The sequence below is a fragment of the Meriones unguiculatus genome, chromosome 8 (assembly GCF_030254825.1).
Source record: "Meriones unguiculatus strain TT.TT164.6M chromosome 8, Bangor_MerUng_6.1, whole genome shotgun sequence".
Taxonomy (NCBI): Eukaryota; Metazoa; Chordata; class Mammalia; order Rodentia; family Muridae; genus Meriones; species Meriones unguiculatus.
Genome location: NC_083356.1, coordinates 77328034 through 77351296, shown reverse-complemented (window position 1 = coordinate 77351296; position 23263 = coordinate 77328034). Strand labels below are relative to the sequence as shown.

Here is a 23263-nt window from a genome sequence, read left to right as displayed (position 1 = left end):
CAATGGCACTCGAGAATCATTGACGCTTGGGTAGGAGAGATGGCTCAGCCATTAAAGGCGAGGGTCACCACCAAAAATACAAGAGAACCAGTGACTTCCAACATCGGGGACACAGAGCGCTCCTAGAATCCTTTTGAAAGGCCCAAGCCAGGCTGAGTGGCATATACCTGTGACCCCAGCACTTGAGAAACCAAGGCAGGAGGATCACCTGAACTTCATAGCAAGACTCTGCGATAGATAGATAGATAGATAGATAGATAGATAGATAGATAGATAGATAGGTAATACTTGTCTTCAGGCAGATACCCCCTTCCAAGTGGAATCCCAAAAGTCTTTATTCCACCAACCAGCCAGATGCCCAGCCCAGTCCTACAGGGTCACCTGGCTGCTAGAAACGTGTAGCCAGCCTGCTGTGTGTGTGTGGGGGGGTACCCATCTCCCACGTCCAAAAGAAAAGCCCAGCCAGGTGACTCATACCTGTAATACCAGTACCTGGGAAGCTGAGGCAGGAGGATGGCTTCAAGTTTGATTGCTGGTTTGCAAAAACACACCTTTTGTTTGTTTGGGGGTTTTTTGTTTGTTTTTATCTTTTAAACTAAACTTGTAGCATGTTCCCTGATCCCTATCTCTTTTGAGCGATAAGGGAATAAGCGGACGTGTGTGTGTGTGTGTGTGTGTGTGTGTGTGTGTGTGTGTGTTTAGCTTAAAAACTACTTCCCTGCTGCACCCAGTTTTGTTAGTGCCCGGAGAATTACACCATCTCACCACGGGCTGCACGGTCCACAGAGACTGGCAGAGCCTGCTGGGTGCTGCGGTCTTTGCAAGAACCCTCTGTGGAAAGCTCAGGCTTGCTGCTTTTATGCTCATGCTCTCGCGGGATTTCAGACGGGCGCTCGGGGCTGCCTGTGTGTGTGAGTCTCTGAATTCGTTGTACTGAGTATCTCACGTGTGGCACGCACTACAAGACTGCGTGTCGGCTAGTACTGGAGCCCAGCACAGACAACCTCCTGTCGGTTTCTTCTGGGGCGGAGCGCTCGCCCCGCCCCCGGCCGGCCTCGGGAGCCAGCCCAGCCCACCCAGTTCTCCTGGCTTCTGCCAGCCCCGAGGACTTTGCTGCCCGGTGCGAGCAGGCAGCGGCGCGCAAGTTGGTTGCCGGGCACCCGCAGGTCCCGATTTGCGAGCATCTAGACGCAGGTTCGTGCTGCAGAACCCGCCAGGGTACTCAGCCCCCGGCCCTTCCTCTGGTCCCTTCCCACCGCAGCTCAGCTCGGAGCTCGTCCTGATGTGCCAGGCGGACAGCCACCTGCCGAAGGAAAGGGGGCGGCCAGGCAAAGGGGTCATAGGCTGGCGACCCGACAGCATGCCCGGGCTATGGGCGGCATGTGCGCCATGGATCCCAAGCTGGACACTGTCACCGAGAGCTTCCAAGGGAAGTGGGGTGTGGCCCAGATGCTCCCCCAAAGACTAGGAGGCCGGGTCACCGCTACTCAGAACGTAGAGATTGCTCATTCTGGGAGCCAGGGAGATGGGACCAAGGGGGGTGGAGGTGGGAAAGAGGTGAAAGAACCCATGAAGACCCACAGCGGAGTAAAAATGAACTCTGAAGGGTGCCTGGGTGAGAGAAGGGAGCGGGTGTCATGGAAAGAAAGTTTAAGAGCTCTGCCCGCTTCTGATAGGACGGAAACTAGGGCAGGCCCAGAGCATTTGACAGCTTGCCGGCCTTTAACAGCGTTGAGTAGATTCCCTGGCTGTATGGGACAACCCTATTTATTTATTTATTTATTTTTACTGCAGAGTGAGAAGAGAGAGTAGATCTAGAAGAGGGATTTGGGATAAGGGCCAAGCTCATTTTTAAAGCACAGATCTGTGCTCATTCCTTCCTGGTTTCCTAGCTGGGAGGTCTTGAGCAAGGCACTCAACTTATCTGTGCCTTGTGTCTTCCGGCTACAAGGTAGGGGGTGCCCAAAGACTGGAGGGAAATATCGTCGAGAGGTTAGAGAAAGTACTTAAAGCAAGGCTGAAGGTGTGGCTCAATAAGCACGGGCTTGTGCAGAGGCTTAGGTTTGATCCCAGTGCCCAGGAAAGCAAAGTACTTAACACACAGCACTAAACAGCAGTACCTGTTGTCTTACTCCACAGCTGAGTACAAGTACTTTGATGCTGAATGGACGAGGCTGGTAGTTGGGGGAAATCAGTGCAGTGGAAGTGAGAATAGGACAGGAGAAAACTACTCAGAAGCCAAATGGAGCAACAAGATTGGGTGCCTCCCTCGTGTCCCAACAGGAGAAGAAAGACACATGTTGGGGGGGAGTGTAGAGGGGATTCTTGCTCAGGCTGAGGAAGGGGTTACAGAAATGCCTTTCTGAGGGAAGCAGGCTCAAGGTCATCAGCTGAGGGAAAGCTTTAGGGTAAGAGTGAGCTCTTTGCCAGTAGCCACCTGATGTTCTGGAATCATCCCAGAGACGGTGGGCAGTTGAGTTTATCTAGAATCAGATCACAAGAGTCTGACCTGACCTGACCGCCTGGGAGGCTCAAAGAAGCAGAGAGAAGCAAAGACACTGTGTTAATCATAATAGGCCATTTTAAGCCTCTTTCCTCGTGAGGAACAAGAGGGGTACAGCCATCACCTGAGTAAATTATCCAAGTTTTTGGAACATGTCACTTGGGCCACGACCTCTGCCACACTTTCCCCTAGTGTGAGGGCTGGTTATAACGGTCAAGTTGAAGAGAGCCTCAACGAGAGGTTGTCTACATTGGGTTGGCCTGTGGGCACGTGGTGGGAGATTGTCATATTGACTTAATTGGTGTGGGGACACCCTGCCCACTGTGGGTGGCACCATTCCCTAGGCAGCGGGCCCTGAACTGTGTAAGAGTGGAGAAACTGAGCACAAGCAAAGGAGCCAGCATCCATGCAGTTGATGCCTCTGTCCTTGACTGTGGATGTGACTTGACTGGCTGCTTATCCCTTGACTCCCGACTTGGCATGACCTGGGAAGAGGGTCTCGGTGAGAACCCCCCCCCATTGATAGACTTTAAACCTGGAATGGTAAGCCACATAAATTTCCTCTCATGTTGCCTTTTATCAGCGTGTTCTATCACAGCAAAGAAATGAAACTAGAGCGCCTAGCATCTCATTTGATCACCTTGACAACTGAGTAAAACAGACGTTTTTGTCCTGATTTTACAGAGACAGAAACTGAGGCTCAGACTCATTGAAGACTGTGTGAGCTGGGCGTGGTGAGCTGGGCATGGTGGGTCAAGGGTGGTGGCCCAGGCCTTTAATCCCAGCACTTGGGAGGCAGAGGTGGGCAGATCTCTGTGAGTTACTGCCAACCTGGTCTACATAGCAAGTTCTAAGCCAGCCACGAGTGCACAGTGAGACCTTAAATTTCAATGTATATAAGACCACTCAGTGAATCCAATACCCCATTTCAGACCTGTCTGAGCTCAGAGTCTGTGGTCTGAAGGCAGTGTGTCCATCTACACCTAAAGCAGTGCAGTTGGGTGGAAAGGCATACAGAAGCCATCTTTGTCATTTGGCAATCTGAGACAACCCGGATGCCCCAACTCACACCTCAGGCTCCCAGACTTCACACACTGCCTTGTTCTTACCTCTCCTGTGGGGGAGCACGAGAGCCTTGGTTCTGCTCCCACTGCTCCCCCACAGCCCGTGTGTCCCTGAGCCTCACACCTTGCTTCATGGAGCCGTAGGTAGCTACAGAAGGGTTGTGAGGACTGAGAAGTCTGCCCAGCACACAGTGGCTGGCTGGAAGTGTGGTTTTCCTAACTCACTCTTTGTGCACAGCTTGGCTGCTGAGAGCAGATCCCCAGGGACCTCGACTAGTCTAGTGCTGTGTTCTCAACAGAGAGGTGTCGGCTCATGGCCAGAGGCACCTATGACTTCCTGAGTGGGGCTTGGGAGGAGGAGGATGCTCAGCCTGAGGTGCAGAGGCCTTGGAGGGGAGGGGAAGGCCTTGTTCGTTCGTCACCATCATGACTGATGCACAGTGCCACAGGCAGGGAGGAGTCATCGGAGCCTTCCTGCTGCCTCTGGGTTGCCTCGGTCATAGGGTCCTCAGTCATCAACCCTGCAGAGCACTTGTTGCAATCTGTTTTCTCAGAGATAGGGCGACAGCATGAGAGAGTGACTTTTAGCCAAGGCCACTAGACCCAGAACTTGAATTTGGGACCTGCTTCTAGGACCTTGGGGATTCCCATCAGAAAGGTGAGCCCCATGGTCAGCACCCCACCCACAGTTCCAGAGAATTCTGCATGGCTCAGAGGTGGGGGGGGATGACAAGACAAGTGGCCAACCTTGGCCTTTCCACCAAGGTGCCCTGGGGAGGAAATAGAGGAAGCCAGCCCCAGGCTGTGGTTCAGGCAGAGGAACCGTGACTCCGGAGAGTCAAGGCTGCTCTCTTCCTCTGACTCTGTCTCTTGCTCTTTCTCACTCTGAAAAATGTCTGGACACTCCTAAAGGTTTTTCAGCCTCTGTCCAGGGGATTTTTTTAACCACAAAGGGTAATTCCTACTCCATCCCTGCTGTGACCCAGCTATGACGTCGTACCACAGAAGCCAGAGAGGAGAAGATAAAGTCAACAGAATGGGTGGCCCAGGCTAGAACCCACCTCTTTCTACAGACTCCACAATACTGGCCCTCTGGCCACCTGAAACCTCAAGATGGCCTCCAGCTCGGCCCCTGATGAGAACGAGTTTCAGTTTGGTTGCACCCCTGCTGCCTGCCAGGACCCGTCAGAGCCCAAAGCTCTGTGCTGCACAGCCTGTCTCTCTGAGAACCTGAGGTGAGGGGTCAAAGAGCCGGTGGGGAGGACTTCCAGGGAGGAAGCCCTGATGGGAGGTGGGACTGACGGGAGCTGGTGACTGTGGGGAGGTAGCTGCACCTCTCTGGGCCTCAATTTCCACACTCCTTTCTTCTGAGTGCTGACCCCCTGGCTGTGGGTAGATGGATCAGTAGCCACAGAAAGCTATAATTATGGTAAAACTTTAAGCACCTCTCAGCCACTTCTTTCTGTGTGGCCTGCTGTGACCGTTAGGTGTCTCCACGCCGCAACTTCTGGCCTGTGGAGTTGCCTTCTGCCTCACAAGATTGTTACAAGAGTCCATCAGTAATAGTCTCAAAGCTTCTTATAATAATGAGCCTAGGCCTCCTCAGAAAATACTGAACTATGATAAAGCACTGTTTTGCAAAGATACAGGAGGGTATGTATTTGTGCTTAATGTGTAAACAATTGCATCATTAGCAGCATTAACACCTAGCAATTGTTAGGCACCTGCTGTGTGCCAAGTACCCTGTCCCTGTGTCCTCAGATCGGCTTGCAGAAAGTCAATACAATTATTTCTCCATTGAATGGATGAGAACTGCAAAGGCTCCCAGAGAGATCAAGGAGCCTTGCCTCCTGTGGGTGTCCTGGTGGAGAGACCCCCTAGGCGACCTTGGGCCACTGGTCTGCTCTTTTCTTTGGGACCTTACAGCTACAGAGTGTTGGGAAACTGAGCCAGGCTCCGTGGCTCACACCTGTCATCCCAGGACTCAGGGAGGCAGAGGCAGGTGGATCTCTGGGAGTTTGAGGCCAGCCTGGTCTACAAAGCAAGTCCAGAACAGGCAAGGTGACACAAAGAAACTCTGTCTTGAAAAACCACAAAACGAAGAAAAAAAAAAAAAGAGTGTGGGGAAACTGAATCAGTGAAATGAGAAGTTCACATTTGGTGACTAAGGGGAGCGGGCTGCAGGAACAGGGCGGGAGGCTGTGGCGGTGGAAAGGCCAGGTGGGGGCGAAGGCCACAGTGATTAGACTTCCTGGCCAGCTGACACTCTGCGCTCATAGAGGCCCCCATCCCCCACCCCACTGAGAACCTGGCAGAGGAATGAGCGGAAGTTTGGGTGGAGAATGCAGGCAGGGTCCCAGCCTGAGGTGCCTCTTCCCCACTCTGTTTCCCTCACTCCCCGTGGCCTTCTTTTTCTCACATAGAAATGGGCTTGGTCGGCAGCACTCGCTGTCAGTCAGAACTACTTACAGCATGTCTCGCACGACACGCTGGTCCGGATTTGACACCCGTTCCCGGTAAATACACTCTTAAGGTCTCTTCTTGTCCCAGTTGGCTAAGATCACCTGCCATAGCCAAATATTAAGAGACCAGGACCACGAACTAGGTACTGAGAAAAACAGTTGGAGTTCCATGCCCATAATCCCTTACCTAAACCTTTGGGATTGGAAGTATTGGGAAAAATTCAGAACTTTTGCAAAATTGAAAAGGGAAGGTCAGTGCATGGGATCCTTCCAGTGGAGGCCTGTAACCAGGCGCTCGCATGGGTATTTCTACAGTAGGACATCCAGAACCAATCTACAAGGATGAGGAAGGGACCGTGGTCAAGGCAGGTGGGGCTGTCAAAGTGACTCACTGCAAGTTTCAGGACACAGCAGACTCCAGGGACTTGGAAGGCTTGGAATGGAGCTCCAGGACTGTGGAGTTACTGTGAGAGACAAGGTCTGGGCTTTGAAATCTGTCAGGAAGGTGGCAAGTGGCCAAAGGCAGGTGCCAGCAAGGTGTAGCGCCTTATCTGAAGGCTTGTTCCTGTTTCCCCAGAGATGGCGAGGATCCGATCTGCCTTAAATGCAGAGCAAACAGCCTCCAGCCTGTGAATCCAGGAAGCCCTCTGACTCAGGAGAAGGTATGTTAGAATAGACAGGCGGGTGGGGGTGGGGAGGGCTGTCCATCCACCTTTTGGAGACTGATGAGTTGGCTCCATCTGTGAGGGCCTGCATTTCAGCACTAGAATCCGTGTAATAAAGCTGTGTGTAATGATGCATGCCACCCCAGTGCTGGGGAGGGGACACGTGGACCCCTGGGACTTGCTGGCCAGCCACGTAGAGTTTTCCTGGCTAATCAGGACCTTGTGAAGGAAGAAAATGAAAAACAAAAGGGTGATGGCACCTGAGGAACAATTCCTGAGGCTGTCCTCTGTCCGCCATATCCACACAGAGAGGGAGAGAAGGGGGATGGAGACTGGTCCAAGGAGAGGTAGGTGGTCGCCCAGGTGGCCCCTGACAGGTGCGGGAGCATCCCTTCTTGGTCCTGAGGCTACCATGAAGTCACTTTATGAGCAAGGTAGAGACAGGTGTTCACCGTGATGGCAGCACATTATCCTAAGCCACCTGGCAGATTCTGATCCACTTAGAATTGGAACCACTGACTAGACCACAAACTGGCTCCGGGACCAAATCCAGAGCATCCCCTGGTTTTATATACAGCCCACAGGATAAGAACGGTTTATATGTTTTGTTTTTTACATGAAAAGGGCTTTCTTTGTTTTACTAATTTGAAAGTAGAGACAGCAAAGATTCGGCCTTGTGTGAGAATCAACTCCTCCTACCCTCTCCTCCTTCCAGTCTGGGAGGAGCTCTTTAAAGGCAGCTGGATCCAGGCCAGCCCCTGAGAGAGCATGAGCTCCTATCTGGGCAGCTTTCTCCATCAGACACGCATGGATGTCCTTTTCATGTTCAGCAGGCAGCTGCTTTAGACAAATAGCTGCAGAGAGCTGTGCAGGACCGGCACCAACCATTACCTCATCTGCTTCTCCTGCAAATCTCTCCACATTCACCCCTTCCCGTCCTTTGTGTTTTTTCCGGGGACGAGTAGTGTAGTGGGTGGTAATCTGAGGTACAGCAGAAGCTGAAGAGTGTCTTGCAGCACACAGAAGTGGGCACTTCTTAATTTTTAAAGCATGAAACCACTGGTATGCAGGGCAGGACAGCTCGGTTAGCTGCACCAACATGCTCAAAGTAAACCTGAGACTTGACCAGACACAACAGAGAGAGGCCTGTCTGCTGGTTTTACGTTTTTAATTGATGGAGAAATTGTAGTTAGGAATCACAAAGACTATAAAATGCAAACTCTATGTCTGTAAATAAAGTTTTTTTTAAGATTTATTTATTTATTATGTATACACAAGATCTCATTATGCACCAGATCTCCTTATAGGTGGCTGTGAGCTGTGGTTGCTGGGGATCGAACATCAGGACCTTTAGGAAGAACAGCCAGTGCTCTTAACCTCTGAGCCATCTCCCCAGCCCCTGTATATAAAGTTTTATTAGTATCTAGCCATCCTCACTCTCATGTTATATGTGGCTGCTTTCTCCCTGTGGTAGCAGAGTTGAGCACTTACAAAAGAAGCTTCAAAACCCCAAACTACTGACTCTCTGGCTCTTTACTTGGGAGGTTCAGCCAGTTCCTGACACAGAGAGAAGCCATTTTCAGCTCACCTCTTGGGTGAGTCAAGCTGTGCTTCCAGGTATAAGAGGATCTTTGGAACAGGCCAGAGAGACATACTTATTCAACACAGCCTTGAATTCTGGTATCACACACACACACATAGACACACACACACACACACACACACACAAGATGAAAGGACCTTTGTGGGGAGTCTGTGCAGCCCAGAGGGTTTCAGATCCCACCAGCTCATGACAAAATAATGAAAGTGTGGGAATATGTTCAGTTTTATAAGCTCGATCCCCTTCATTTAGAGAGTCAAGCTTTCCCCTGAGAGTGTATCCTTCCTTTATACCTCTTTGTGAAATGACATGAAGGTAGATAGGAGGTTTTGGTAAATCTTTTACTAGATACAGAAAAAGGATGGCTATCTTTTTGTTACTCTCACAATTCAAATCCCAAACAAAAACTTGTGTGGGTCCAAAAGTCCAACCTCATAGGAGATGCTACAAGGAACCTGACCTCTTGGTTTACATGAGAGGAAGACATACTAGGACGTTCAATGCAAGAGCTCCTCTATGTCCCCACAGTGAGACAAATGAATGCTGCCTTCAGTCAAAGCTCCCTCTAGCAATGAATGAGGCCCATAGATCCAGACCTTGGTGTACAGGGACGGGTTTATGTCCCTCAGGGTGTGGTTGGAGGCGAAGTCCGGACCCTACTTCTCGCTTGGTAAAATGAAGATGCTAAGTTGGTTCTAGAAGGTTCTTCCCAGGATCTGTGACATCTGAGTCATAGGTCAACAGCTGCCAGGGCTCCAAAAGGGCTCCACACCTGTCCCCCTTCCATTGCACCAGTCCCTGTCATTCAGAGAGTGAGGGGACTTTCTACCCTGCCCAGAGCTGACTAAAGGGCTTTCCCTTCCATTTCTCGGAGCCCCCACACCATACAGCCCCACCTCTGATGGACTTTCAGAGAATAAGGACCAAGTTCATTTCCATGGAGGAACTTCTGAACCTCCCTATCTGGCTGTCTCTGGACCAGCTACCACAAGGGAGCAGAGGCCTCCCATGGGCCTCTGCGCCCCACAGGTACAGCACAAGAATGGGCTCTGTGCCTTCTAAGGCGTGTTCTGTTCTCTCCTCTTAGCAAAATTAAAACACCACTTATATAAATGTTAGGTAACATGGGCCAGAGATACTTTAATCTGACAGCTTTAGGTCTTTTCATCTTTATCAAGATAAAACCCAAGCAGAATACAGTACAAGCAGGAGGTTTGGGTGGAAGGAGGGCCCGGAGCCTAGTCCTCCTGGTTAACCCATTTTTTTCTTCTGCCTGACTTGAGGGACTGCCAGGGCTCAGCAAGGGCATATGTTGACATTTGCTGCCTTAAGACAAACCAAGCAAGGGGCCGGAGAGATGCCTCAGTGGGCAGGAAAGCTGACTGCGCGGCCCACACCAGGGGCTCATCTATCTCATCCTGCCCCTGATGGGAACTTTGGGGGACTTTTGACCTAAGGAAAGTGACTAATACTAAGCCAGTCTTTTGCATGTGGTCACTCCCAAGTTTGTCTGCCTGTCCTAGGGTACTTAGGAGACAGAAGCTGGACAGACAAGCCAGGCTGGAGAGCAGATGAGTTCAGCCCAAGGTGCCCATCCCACAAACCCCCACACACCATCTGTTTATCAGCCTGTCCTCGTGAGTCCGTACTAGATCACTATCTCCGTACAAAGGGCCCAGAATCATCTGATAGTTAGCAACAGAGCACGCAAGTATTAGAAGGTCAGCAATGACGCAGTTAGAGAGGCCATTCTTGGCTGGAATGACCTTCCTGAACAAGCAATGGTGGGATAGGAGACAAACCAGGGGCTGGGAGCTGGGGAGGGGCTAGGCAGATAAAAGTACCTGCTGTGTAAGCATGAGGACACGTGTTCAAATCCCCAACACCTGTGTTTAAAGAAAAAAAAAGTAACTGGGCTTGGCCATGCATATATCCAGTGCTGCGAGGCATGGAGACAGGAGGAATGCTGGGACTTGTAGTCCACCAGCCATGTACTTGAGGTATGTTGGCGCCAGAGGTGCTCGCTCTCTCTCTCTCTCTCTTGCTCTGTATCTATCTTATCTATCTATAGATGTATCTATAGATATATGTCTAATCTATCTACCTATAGATATAGATATGTATGATTACACACATACATATATTTATATTAACTATATTAGTTACATATTTTAATTATTTAATTTATTTAATTGTTAAATTTTTAATTAATTATAAAATTGCTGTCCTATTCTTTTTTGCTTGTTTTTTGGGTTTTGGTTTTTCAAGACAGAGTCTGTGTGCAGCGTTGGCTGTCGTGGACTCACTCTGTAGACCAGGCTGGCCTCGGACTCACAGAGATCCACCTGCCTCTGCCTCCTGAGGGCTGGGATGACAGGTGTGTGCCACCACGATTGGCTGTCCTATTATTTCTCGGTGTCACGGCACTGGCAGAGTTATGCACTCTGTGTCGTAGTTTCCATCTGCTGCCCGAGCTAATACTAATACATCTCACAGTTATTATAGAATATGAGGTAATATTTGTAAGTGCTCCTGTTGGTTACCCCTGTCGGCGTGACAACACACCACATGCTTAATGGCTTAACACAGTACAGACTTACGGTCTGGCAGTGTTGAAGGCTGGAAGTCCTACCAGAGGGTGCCGGCCACAGCATGTTCCCCCGGAGCTGCGGGCCTTCCCTCCACCTCCAAAGCCAACATCTCATCTCCTGCAGATGCCTGTCTCCTGTTCACAGGGACCCTGTGGTTCTTTGCACATGCAGATAGTCTAGGGTCCTCTTCCCACCTCAGGAGCCTGCATGTCTACACGGTCTTTTAGTCTGTGTCACCCATGACTGCTCCTGCCAGGTTCCTATGTCACAGATAAAGCATTCCGGGCCGATTTTCCACTTGAAGTGAAGAAAATGTTGTCTACGAAGCAGGGGTTGGAGAACGGCTTTGCCACGTGGTTTAGGTTAAGGTACCAAAATCTTCTTTGCCGTGGGCCTGGATGTGATACCTATTAGTAATTCAAGGGGACCAGCAGGATGCTAAGGAATTGCTAAGATTATAGGGGCAGACTGTCAGATTTAGGAATGTTAGGATGGGGAGTTCCCGCTGGTTAGCCCACGTCAGTGAACACAGATACAGAGCCTGGGGAGAGATGCTGGAGGGATATGATCAGTGTCTTCCCACACACTAATCCCTAGGAACAGAGGGCACACTGGCCTTCCTCAAAGGTAGCCTGCTTCCGCTCAGTACAAACAACAGACGTCAGCGTGGTAGATCGAACCCACTCTGAGGGTGGACAGGAGTTACCTTATGGTGCCATGAATTCCCTATTTTGAAAAGACATAACCCCAACCCAGGTGGTGAGAGTACACAGCTTTCATCCCAGCACTCGGGAGGCAGAGGCAGATCTCTGTGAGTTCAAGGCCAGCCTGATCTACAGAATGAGTCCAGGATAGCCGAGAAACCCTGTCTCAAAAAACCAAAAACAATTTTAAAATAAGTAAACGGATAAATTTTGTGGTGGAGAGATGGCTCAGAGGTTAAACGCACTGGCTACTCTTCCAGAGGACCCAGGTTCAATTTCCAGCACCTGACATGATAGCTCTCAACTATCTGTAACTCCAGTTCCAGGGGATCTGACACCCTCACACAGACACACATGCAATAAAAATAAATGAATCATTCAAAAGAAAGGACATAACTCTGTGTGGCAGGAGCCCACTACATATACATACTGGAAATTAGACTAGACTGCTTAAACTCCTGTCATTTGGGAGTTCTAGAAGAAGCCATGACATTATTGAGAGCCACAAATCAGTCTTCTTCACTGGACCTCAGAGGGAAGAAAGTGATAAAAAAAAAAAGTTTTCTTTGCGGGGGTGGGGGGTCCTCAGAAAACAGAATCAAATGTTATTTCCTAGTTCCTGGTTGTGTGTGTGTGCGCACGCGCATGCACCCAGGTGCACACAGAGATCAGAAGAGGACATCAGACACCCTGCACTATTGCTCTCCACCTTGAGACTCAGAGCTGGCAGCCTGGCTGACCCTCAGAAGATCTCTTGAGTGCCCCCTGCCCATTCTTCAGCATCTGAAGCTCGTCACAGTAAACTCCTGTGTGTGCCGCATCATTAGGATGAGCCAGACATCCATGAGGCCCACAGCAGGCTGTCTTACCCACAAGTCCTGCTTACCCGCAGGTACATCCCGCTGTGTGGGCAAAGTCTAAATTCCAGTGTTAGCTGTCCCACTTTCTTCTCCTTCCTTCTGAGGACTGTCAACTTTAAGCCACAAAGAACGGGAACCGTGGACCTGAAGAAGTCACAGGACCCTAGAGGGTCCCAGGTCGGACATACCTGCCTCTGGTGTCCCTGGGCCACGCACCATCAGCAGTGACCTGTTGGGAGGCTTCCCTGAGGCAGATTGTCAAGGCCAGTGTGCCTCCCTGCCGAGGCCAGCCTCCGCCTGCCCCGTTAAACATCTGTTTCCTATTCTTGTGTGGGAGCTGCAGAGGGCGGTAGTGCAGGTGGGTGGGGCTTTGCTGGGCTAGGCACCGCATCCCAAAACAATGAGTGAATCCGCTTTTTAAAAAGCGAGCCCCTGTGGAGCGCCTGTCCCTTCCAGGTCTTTCTCTCTCCCCCTTCTTCCATAAGGCTCCCTGCACTCTGCCCAAAGTTTGGCTGAGTCTCAGCAGCTGCTTTGATACCCTACTGGGTAGAGTCTTTCAGAGGCCCTCTGCGATAGGCTCCTGTCCTGTTCCCTCTTTTCTCCCTCTGCCGGTATCTATCCTGTTTGCCCTTCTGAATGAGAATTGAGCATCTTCCCTAGGGTCCTCCTTGTTGTTTAGCTTCTTTAGGACTATAGATTTTAGTATGTTTATCCTATATTATATGTCTAATATCCACTTATAAGCGAGTATATACCATGTGTGTCTTTCTGCTTCTGTGTTACCTCACTCAGGATGATTTTTTTTTTCTAATTCCATCCATTTGCCTGCAAATTTCATGATTTCCTTGTTTTTAATTGCTGAATAGTATTCCATTGTGTAAATGTACCACAATTTTTGTGTCCATTCTTCAGTTGAGGGACATCTAGGTTGTTTCCAGGTTCTGGCCACTATGAATAAAGCTGCTACAAGCATGGTTGAGCAAATGTCCTTGTTGTGTACTTGAGTATCTTTTGGATATATGCCTAGGAGTGGTGTAGCTGGATCTTGAGGTAGCACTATTCCTAATTGTCTGAGAAAGCACCAGATTGATTTCCAAAGTGGTTGTACAAGTTTACAATCGCACCAGCAATGGAGGAGGTTCCCCTTTCTCCACATCCTCTCCAGCGTGTGTCATCCCTTGAGTTTTTGATCTTAGTCATTCTGATAGGTGTAAGGTGGAATCTCAGAGTAATTTTGATTTGCATTTCCCAGATGACTAAGGATGTTGAGCATTTCTTTAAGTGTTTCTCTGCCATTTGATATTCCTGTGTTGAGAATTCTCTGTTTAGCTCTGTACCCCATTTTTTAATTGGATTGCTTGGAAGAAGACCAACAGAGCCAAAAAATCTGGGCTGAGGGGGTCCTGCAGAGACTGAGGAATCAACCAAGGACCATGCTTGGAGAGGACCTAGACCACCTGCTCAGATGTAGACCATGGGCAGCTCAGTCTCCATGTAGATACCCTAGTAAGGGGAGCAGGAGCTGTCTATGACATAGACTCAGTGGCCAACTCTCTGATCACCTCCGCCTGGTGAAGTAGCCTAAGTAGGCCACAGAGAAAGAGGATCCAGACACTCCTGATGAGACCTGATAGGCTAGGGTCAGATGGTAGCGGGGGAGAACCTCCCATATCAGTGGACTAGGGGAGGGACATAGTGGAGGAGAAGACAGAGGGAGAGTGGGATGGGGAGGAGATGAGGGAGGGGCCTACAGCCAGGATACAAAGTGAATAAATTGTAATAAATAATAATAATAAAGAAAAAATTAAAAGTGAATCCTGCAGCCTTGTGTCTGCTCAGGCCTGATGCCCTCTGGCCTCCTCTCCTTTCATCCCTGTTGATTATTCTGTCAAAACAAGCTCTCAAAAAAAATTGAGCTATTATTTACATGTAGAAAAAAAATGTGCTCATTAAAGGTGTACAGTTTGTTTAAGTCCTGGTACAAAATCGGGTGAGTCCCCAATGCTGAGACAGCAAACGTTCTGTTCCACAAAGAGCTGGTCATTCCCTGCACACCCCTCTAACCCCCTCCAGCCCTTTCAGCTTCTCCCCCCACAAGGGGTCTTTTAGCACCTAACTTCTTTTAACATAATGTCCTCATCTAACATAATGGCTTCAAGGTCTCTCTGTGTTATAGTGGATGTTAGCATTAATTCCATTTGGTGGCTGAATGCCACCAAATTATCTGTAGGAAACAGATAATTTTTGTGATACATTTTGTGACCCTGACTCCCCTCCAGCTGTCCCCAGATGGTTTCCTGGTTAGGGTTATTATGAATTAAGCTGCCGTGCGCATTCACACCCATCTCTGTGTAGACATGAGTTTCTGCTCCTCTTGAATAAATTCCTGGGAGCAGAACAGGTGAGTTGTCTTCAGGTCGGTTATGAGTTGTAAGCAAGTGACTTGGGTAAGGGCGTGGCTTTTGTGAAACACTTCCATAGGGCTGGGAATGTAGCCCGGTTGGTAGAATGCTAAGGGGGCACACAAGGCTCTGGGTTCAGTCCCACGTGACCTCATACGCCAAGACTTGTGACGTGCTCCTTCTCGGCACTCAGGAAACGGAGGCAGGGGAATCAGAAGTTCAAGGCTGGCTGGGTATGATGGTGCATGCCGTTAGTCCCAGCACTTGGGAGAGGATTTGATGACAGAGGCAGGAGGATTTCTGTGAATTTAGGACTAACCTACTGTACATAGCAAATTCCAAGCCAGCCAGGGTTATATAGTGAGGCCTGTAAATAATAATAATAGCATTAATAATAATAATAATAATAATAATAAATTACTTCCATGAGTTTCCCAAGGTGTCTATACTATTTTGCTTTTGTTGCCCTGTGTCGTCGCTGGAACAGGTCCTTGTCACTCTTTATCTCAGCTGTCCTGACAAATGGGGAGTGCCCTTTCATTGGGGTTACAGGCAGAGTCCACTTTCATGTAGCTCTTTGTACACTGTATCTGTTCAGCATTCTGAAACTGAAGAGTGAGGGCTAGCTCCAGAACTGTGAGGACTATGTCCCAACAGGACAAATCGTGCTGTTCCAAATGATAGCAGGGCTCTGGTCCTCTTTCTGGAGGACAGTTCTAGAAGGGCTGAGACTCCTAACGTGGAACAAGGCAGGCCAGGTAGAAGGAGCAGAGTAGGCCAAGTCATTTGCTTGGCCGGTTCTAGCCTTGTTGGCCCCTGTTGCCTTCAGTGAGCCCTTAGGGTGGCCTGGGGGTCCCTCCTGGCATCCAGTGACACGGTTATCATTTACAGGTTAACCCTCACCCTGATGTGGCAGAGGCCAGAGTCGAGTGTCCCTTTGCAGGTGTTGGCTGTTCCTTCAAGGTAAGGGACAGAATGTCAAAACAGTACATGGTCCCAGACCCTGTGCCTCTCCCTCTCCAAACCTTCCCAAAGCACCAAGCTCCTCCTCTGGATGTCTCCTTTGCTAATGAGTTACCAAGCAACAAATCCCACATTAAGTCATTGTTGTGTTATAGGACGAGCTTCTTAATGCCTCACCTCGCCTAAGCCCTTGTGGTAGAATCACTCAAGTGTCCCCCCCCAACACACGCCCCTCTCCATGGTCCTGAACTGTCATCATGCTCAAGGGCAGGATGAGATGGTCACGCTAAAGCCTGGGATGCATTCTCCTTGTGGGCATAGCTAAGGACTATATTCCTGCACACGGCTTCACCCTGCCCCCACCCCACACAGAGAGCCTTTGATGGGATAATGGATCTGGCTTTGCTTGGTGACCTTTGAGGCCATGTCTCCGCTTCGCTGTTCACTAACGACCCTCACTCTCTCATCAGGGGAGCCCACAATCTTTGCAGGAGCATGAGGCCGCGTCCCAGGCCTCCCACCTCTACCTGCTGCTGGGGGTCCTGAAGAAGTGGAAGTCCTTGCCGGGCTCCAACCTGGGCTCCACGCCCATGGCGCTGGAGCGGAACCTGTCAGAGCTGCAGCTTCAGGCCGCCACGCCTCCAGGGGACCTGGAGGTAGACTGCTACCGGGCACCTTGCTGTGAGAGCCAGGAAGAGCAGGCCCTGCAGCAGCTCCTGAGGGAGAAGCTGTTGGCCCAGCTGGAGGAGAAGCTGCGCGTGTTTGAGAACATCGTTGCCGTCCTCAACAAGGAAGTGGAGGCTTCCCACCTGGCGCTGGCTGCCTCCTTCCACCAGAGCCAGTTGGACCGGGAGCACATCCTGAGCCTGGAGCAGAAGGTGAGAGAGATGGCCGAGTGTGTCTTCAGAGTCCAATCTGGGAGCCCCTATGCCACCCGGCCTTCTAGTCATTCATCCTTCTCAAAGCAGCGAGCTCCATCCAAGACTTGGGTAAAAGCCAACACAGTGCCATCCAATGCTTTGGGTTTGCTTAGAGTTCATCAGGACTCTCTGTCCATGGGCCCCCTCCCTGGCTTCTCATTCGGTTGCTGGGCCATTTTCATTGCCACAGAGTTCTTCTCACAAAGGTGCATCTTCCCTGTATTGTTCCTGGCTGTGCTCTTGGGGCCCACAGAACAACCTGCCTTCTTGGTCCTGCATGTGGTCTCCAGAGCGGATAGTCAGTGCTCACATCCTGACAGGCTGTTTTCTTTGGTGCCTTGACCGGCTCTTCAGAGCACGCTGGGCCATGATGATCCTGTGCGCTCTGCTCCAGCACCCCTTTATCCCCAGGGCTCCTCCAGCTGGGTGTCGGCACCTCTGGCTGACCAGCCTTCCCCACAGGTGGTGGAGTTGCAGCAGACCCTGTCCCAAAAAGACCAGGCCCTGGGCAAGCTTGAGCAGAGCCTGCGACTCGTGGAGGAGGCTTCCTTCGATGGCACCTTCCTGTGGAAGATCACCAATGTCACTAGGCGGTGCCGGGAGTCGGCGTGTGGCAAGACTGTCAGCCTCTTCTCTCCAGGTAACTCCCCCCCCCCAGGCACAAAAAGTGGTAGGAGAGACAGGCCCCAGGGGACCTGGAAGACATGAAGCGAAAACAGCCATGTTGGGTCAGGCTGGGGCCCCTGCCAAATCCTTCCTGTCCACTGCACTCTGCAAAGAAGAATACAAGTCAGGTTCTTCTTGAGACTGTGGGCCTGGGAGCCTAAGTCTGACCACCAGAATGGAGCAGGGGGAGAAACTGTCCAGCCAGCCATCTGCATTAGGAGGCAGAGGACCAACAAGTCAGGCACCGTGGGAATGCCACGGGTGTCAGTGAATGGGGTGGTTCTTCTTTGTTTCTGGGCCCCTTGCTCAGAACAATGATTTCACAGAATAGGGACTTGACAACTGTAGTTAATCACTGACTGATAAAACGCTCGTGTGTATGTGTATGTGTGCGTGTGTGTGTGTGTGTGTGTGTGTGTTTCTGTGTGTATAGAGAACATATATATAATATTTACATGCAGCTCTGTGTCTGTTCAAGCCACATCACTTGCCAGGACGAGGCCATTCCTGGATGGGACCTCTGAGAGCCTTGGCGGAGGCTTGTTCTCAAGGCCTCACTTCACAGACAAATGAAGTGAAGGCAAGGAGATGGGATCCCCAGCAGGGGCTCATCAGAGCTTCAGGGGGCTCTGCCTAGGAATGAGCCATCAGGGAGAGAGCCGCAGAGGGCCCCGGGCTTGGCCACCAGGAGTTGCAGCAGACCCTAGCCCAAAAATTGCCCCTTGGGGCCATCCCCAATGGTTGCTAGCAGAACCAAGAAGTGCCCTTCTCACACCAGCCTCCAGGGAGAGCCCAACCTTTGGGCAACAGAGAAAATCAGTGCCATGATCTGGAAGGCCTGGGTCTTGACCCTAATTCTGCCCCAGCACATACGACAATGCCCAGCCACTTCCCCTTCCTGGGCTCAGTCTCCAGTTACTTAAGGGTTGGTGAAAATGGCAGCTTCTATGTGTAGCTGTGAGGCAAGAAGCATGGCATCCCAGGGAAGCGTTAAATGCCAGATGTCGAATCCATCAAAAGATCAGAAGGCCAGGTGCCAACCCTGAAGCTAGGCAAGCTCCAAGCATGCGGCCTTCCCAGACACTCTCCTAGAAGAGAGCTGAACCCCACACCCCAGTATCCTCGGGCCGCTGCCTGCTGCACCCCACCTCCTCATCTGTACTGCTCAGCACTGCCTACCCACCCATGCTAACACTGGCTTCGCCTTTCAGCTTTCTACACTTCCAAGTACGGTTACAAGCTGTGCCTGCGCTTGTACCTGAATGGGGATGGCTCAGGCAAGAAGACCCACCTGTCCCTGTTCATCGTGATCATGAGAGGGGAGTATGACGCTCTACTGCCCTGGCCGTTCCGGAACAAGGTACAGGCCCGGGAAAAGCCTGGGTTGGGGAGGGCTTTGTAGCCTGGGTCCTGCTAGCTTTAGCCATGGCCTTGAGATTTGGGCAAGCTTCCTGTAATCAGTTTCCTTTCACAAGATGAAGCTGAGTGCAAATCCTGTAGCCAAGGCTCCCCCAGCCCTCTAAGCAGGGGCTGCAGTGTCTGAACCAGAGCACCGTTAGGGAGAGTGAAGAGCTGGGATGTCGAGAGCTCTTCCTGGGGATTCCAGTGCCAGCAAGCTTAAGAATAGCTTGAGTAGGTGATGAGAAGCCGTGTTTGCTGGGGTGTGCTCAAGGGCTTGTGCCAGGGTAGAGTTTGTAGGTGATTTATCTCTCAGGGAGGTACGTGATCTGCTCCGGGTACAGCAGAAGCCCAGTGGAAGCCCCAGGGCATGGCGGAAGCCCTGCCTCCAGCAGAAGTCTGGTCTCTGCCTGGCCTAGGGAGGTCCCAGCCAGAGTCCCTGAGCCAGGAGGCACACGTGGGTGCTTGCATCCTGCCTCCTTGTCAGTGTGCTTTAGTCTCAGCAGCCAGTGCTCACGGCATCAGAATCCCCACTGCTGTTGGCCAAGGGAGATGGCCCAAAAGGTGAATCCAATTCCCCCAAACCCACATCAAAAAGCAGGTACAGGCCCGTGTCATCCCAGAACCAGGAAGAGGGAGACATGAGGATGCCCCAGGGCTAGCTAGCCAACCAGCATAACTTAACCAGTGAGCTCCACATCTAAAATAATAATAATTAAAAATAATAATAAAGATGGAGAGCAATTGAGGATGACACCTGATGGTGACCTCTGATTTATACACTCATGCACACATGCACATATGCACACACACAATTTCCACTGCCTTCCTGCTGGGTGGACCAGTGAAGGACAAAGCCTGGAGCTGCCTCCCTACCAGATGTTCCTTGCACCCCATGGGCCCCTTCCCAGCTCGGATGTGAAGTGCTGGTTCTGTGGCCTCCTCTCTCTGTGAACTAAGGGTCAGAGGCACAGCCAAGAGCTGAGCACGGAGCCCTATGACCCTAAATGCTGGGCTTCCATGAGGACCAGCACTGTCCTCTGAGGCCTGACCATCCACTGGCCTCTCCCGTGCAGGTCACCTTCATGCTCCTTGACCAGAACAACCGTGAGCACGCCATTGATGCCTTCCGGCCTGACCTGAGCTCGGCCTCCTTCCAGCGGCCACAGAGCGAGACCAACGTGGCCAGCGGCTGTCCGCTGTTCTTCCCCCTCAGCAAGCTGCAGTCACTCAAACACGCCTATGTAAAAGATGACACAATGTTCCTCAAGTGTATTGTGGACACCAGTGCTTAGGGGTGGGGGATGGTCTCCTGAAGGCAACCAGCTCAGATGGGGGACTTAGCTAGACAGCCAGGCCCTGCCCTTGGAGCCCACAGTCCAGGACAAGAACGGGCCGAGGCTGGCATGACCTGAGTGCCACAGCATGTTGGCTGTGGCTGCTGTGAGATTGGAGAGACTTGAGCTATACAAACAGAGACAGCATGGAGGAGAAGACAAAAGTGCTCTCTTCACACGGACTACACACCAGGAGACCAGCTCGCCAGGAGACCGGCACGCCAGCAGGCCAGCACACCTGCAGGCCCTGAATGTTGAGACCTTAGGTCAGGATGGCATGGACATTGAGCCAAGGCTGTGGGGCACCCCTGCTAGGACATTCTCCGTAGGTGAGGGGGTAACCGGAGAAATGTCCCGTCTCTCTGTTGAGACTTAGAACAAGGACCGAAGGGCAGGAGGGTCAGCTGCTAGTGTGAATTCGCCTGTCCTGGACTGTGTTCCTATGGCAGCAGACATTTTAACAGGTAAACCCAGAAGCCGAACTGGGAAATGCTTGCGGTCAGGATTCAAAGACCTTTAAAGTTTTGACAGATGAAACAACAAAAGCTTTGAATTCTAAGCCTCCTGTCCCTGGTGAGACTACACCCACAGAGGATTCTGGGGAAATACCCAGTATCCTCATCCCCTCCAATTCCCTACTTACCTAAACCTAGCAGCCCAGCTACCCACCAGACAGGAGCACACCCAAGTAAAGACCTTGCCATGCAAGTCTGGGGCTGACGTCCAGCACACAGCACCTTCATGACAGCTCACAGAGTACCCAGACAAACGGGGACTGCTGCCTGCTAGGGACCACCCATGCATTTTCCTTCCTTCCTTCCTCCCTTCTTCCCTTCCTTCCTCTTCCTTCCTTCTTTTATCTTTTCCTTCCTTCTTCCCTTCCTCCTTTTCTCTTTTCTTTCCCATTCCCCCTTCCTTCCTCCTCTTCCTCCTCTTTCTCCACCCCCCCCCATCCTCCTATCTCTCTTTCTAGGAAAAGTCTCATGTAGCCCAGACTGGTTTCAAACTCACTATGTAGTCAAGGATGACACTGACTTCCTGATTCCCCTGCCTCTAGCTCCCAAGTGCTGGGACCATAGGTGTTTGTCCCCCTGCCTGGTTACATGAGGTGCTGGGCACCAAGACCAGAGCCTCCTGCATCACGGACAAGTACTCTGCTTAGCTATATACCCACACCCTTAATGGCACACTTCTGGTGGGAGGAGGGTGCGGTCTTCACATGGTGCGAGAGGCACCATGCTTTCAGCAAAGCATTATGGACAGCCATAAGTGTTGTCTATGCTTAGACACCGCAGGGGAAATAGTGAGACCTGCAACCCACTCTCCTGAATCTCCTCGTTCACTGGGAGCAGCCAGCACGAGAGTAATGATCACAAGAAGTAGAATGATGGAAAAGCACAGAATCCATTGGACAAACCAGGGAAGGCCTCATCAAGGAAGTGAGCCTCAAACCAGCCTGATACATGTTAAAATGCAAGAGAGCTGGGTATGGAGAGGGAAAAAGTGCCTTGAAGAAGTGGGATGTGTCTTGGCTGCAAGCAGGGGCTGGGTGACCAAAGGCTGGAGGGGAAGGCAGGAAGGTTAGACCAGCCAAATCATACATAGGTCAACTGGCCAAAACACAGAAAACATCAAACGCCGAGCTGCTGCACACCTGCAGGGCCCTTGGCCTGTTAACAGAGGCTGAGACGGTGGTTTAAACAGACCATTTATCCTCCAAAGAAGCCCTGTGCTTATCTCTCCAGGGTCAGGGAGGCAAGCTACTGGCAATCCCATTTCACTGCATCCACGCAGCCCTCCTCTGAGGTACGCGGGCTTGTGCCCATTTGCAGGTGGGAGAGCTGAGGCCAGAGCAACCATGGCAGGGAAGCCAGCTTTCCTGCCTTCCACGAGGTTTCCCTCCGGTGACACCCCCAGCCACGACACCGTGACATCCTCATCAGAGCCCTTGGTAGGTAATGGATCCTTCACCCAACCTGCAGGATATTGCGAACCCCACAGTGGCCCAGGAAGCAGGGCAAGCAGTTGGCGCTGACCACATTTGCTCAGAGGGCCACGCCGTCAACGCACAGACAACGATGAGCAGTGGGGACAACTGTGGACCTGTGCCTTTAACGTCGAGGTTCTACGTAGATGAGAAGCAGCTGTAGAAAAGCTATAAAAGTATCGCCAGGCAGAAAGAGGTGTCATCATGACCTCAGAGGCTTGAGGGCGCCGCTGGGCATGTTTAGTAGGTTTTCTTGTCCTTTGAAGACAGTATTTCATAGGTGAAGGAACCAGAAGTCCTGTAATGTCTTCAAGGGCAAACGGGCAACAGGCAGATCTCTGCCTCCAGAGTCCGAAGCTTACCGCTAGCTGCGGTATCCTCCCTGGGGATGTGGGTGAGTGGTAAGGGATCAAATGAGAACTGGTGTGCCTCCTGGAACAGCTGCCAGCCCCCCCCCAGCCCCCCTCTTCAGCGGAGGCGCCTTTTGCTTGCAGTGCTCTGCCTTCGGAGGGAGGCTTCTTGGGCGGGATTTCCTAACGACCTTGTGCCAGGAGCTGGATTTCATTTGCCTCCACATCTGGGGCATGCGTGCTCACACATGTGTGCCTTTAAGCAGGGTGCAGGCATGTGGCACAGATGGGGTTGAAGGAGCACAGCAGAGGGAGCCAGCTACTGCAATCACCTGGGCCACTGGCATTCCGGCATTCCATTGGGTCCTTTCCTGGAGCCCTGCCTGTCTCAAGCTTCTTCCTCCTGGGGAAGTGCTAACACGACTCTGGCCAGAAGCCCCCAAAGAGCAGCGTCAAGATCCAGAGTAGATCAGGCCACCTCCTAGCTGGTAGCTTTTACTCCCCTCTCTGATGGGGGCTGAGGGGAGGTCACTGAGCCATTTTCCCATCCAACCTACACCCTCAGCCATCCACAAGCCAATGGCGTAGTTGGATCCATTGCTCCAAGGACTGTACTCCTTCATGCTTTCAGCATCACATCTTTTTATCACAACTGATGTTACTGCCCCTTTTGGGCTCTGCCTAACCACTTTTCTCCAAGAGTAAATATCATGTATCTTTTTTCAGGATGTATACTTTGTGTGAAGGTGCTTGAAGGGGAACGCTCATGCACAGGCATGCATATGTGAAGG

General features: G+C 51.3%; 1 protein-coding gene across 14 annotated transcripts; it reads left to right on the top strand.

The window, feature by feature from the left end:
* The first annotated feature begins 922 nt into the window (after nt 1-922).
* Nucleotides 923-20688, top strand: Traf1 (TNF receptor associated factor 1). 14 transcript variants are annotated; one of them, XM_060390010.1, is made up of 11 exons: nt 923-1194; nt 2848-3046; nt 3188-3237; nt 4122-4225; nt 4641-4802; nt 6607-6691; nt 15743-15814; nt 16285-16692; nt 17146-17374; nt 18612-18760; nt 19875-20688. In XM_060390010.1, exons 5-11 carry the CDS (start codon nt 4681-4683, stop codon nt 20091-20093), a joined length of 1284 nt encoding a protein of 427 aa, XP_060245993.1. In that variant the 5' UTR covers nt 923-1194; nt 2848-3046; nt 3188-3237; nt 4122-4225; nt 4641-4680; the 3' UTR covers nt 20094-20688. The 14 variants fall into 14 exon arrangements, with proteins under 14 accessions (XP_060245993.1, XP_060245998.1, XP_060245995.1 ...); XM_060390006.1 differs by having other exon boundaries at nt 924-1194; nt 2848-3005; nt 4480-4802; XM_060390009.1 differs by having other exon boundaries at nt 924-1194; nt 4554-4802.
* Nucleotides 20689-23263: the final 2575 nt, after the last annotated feature.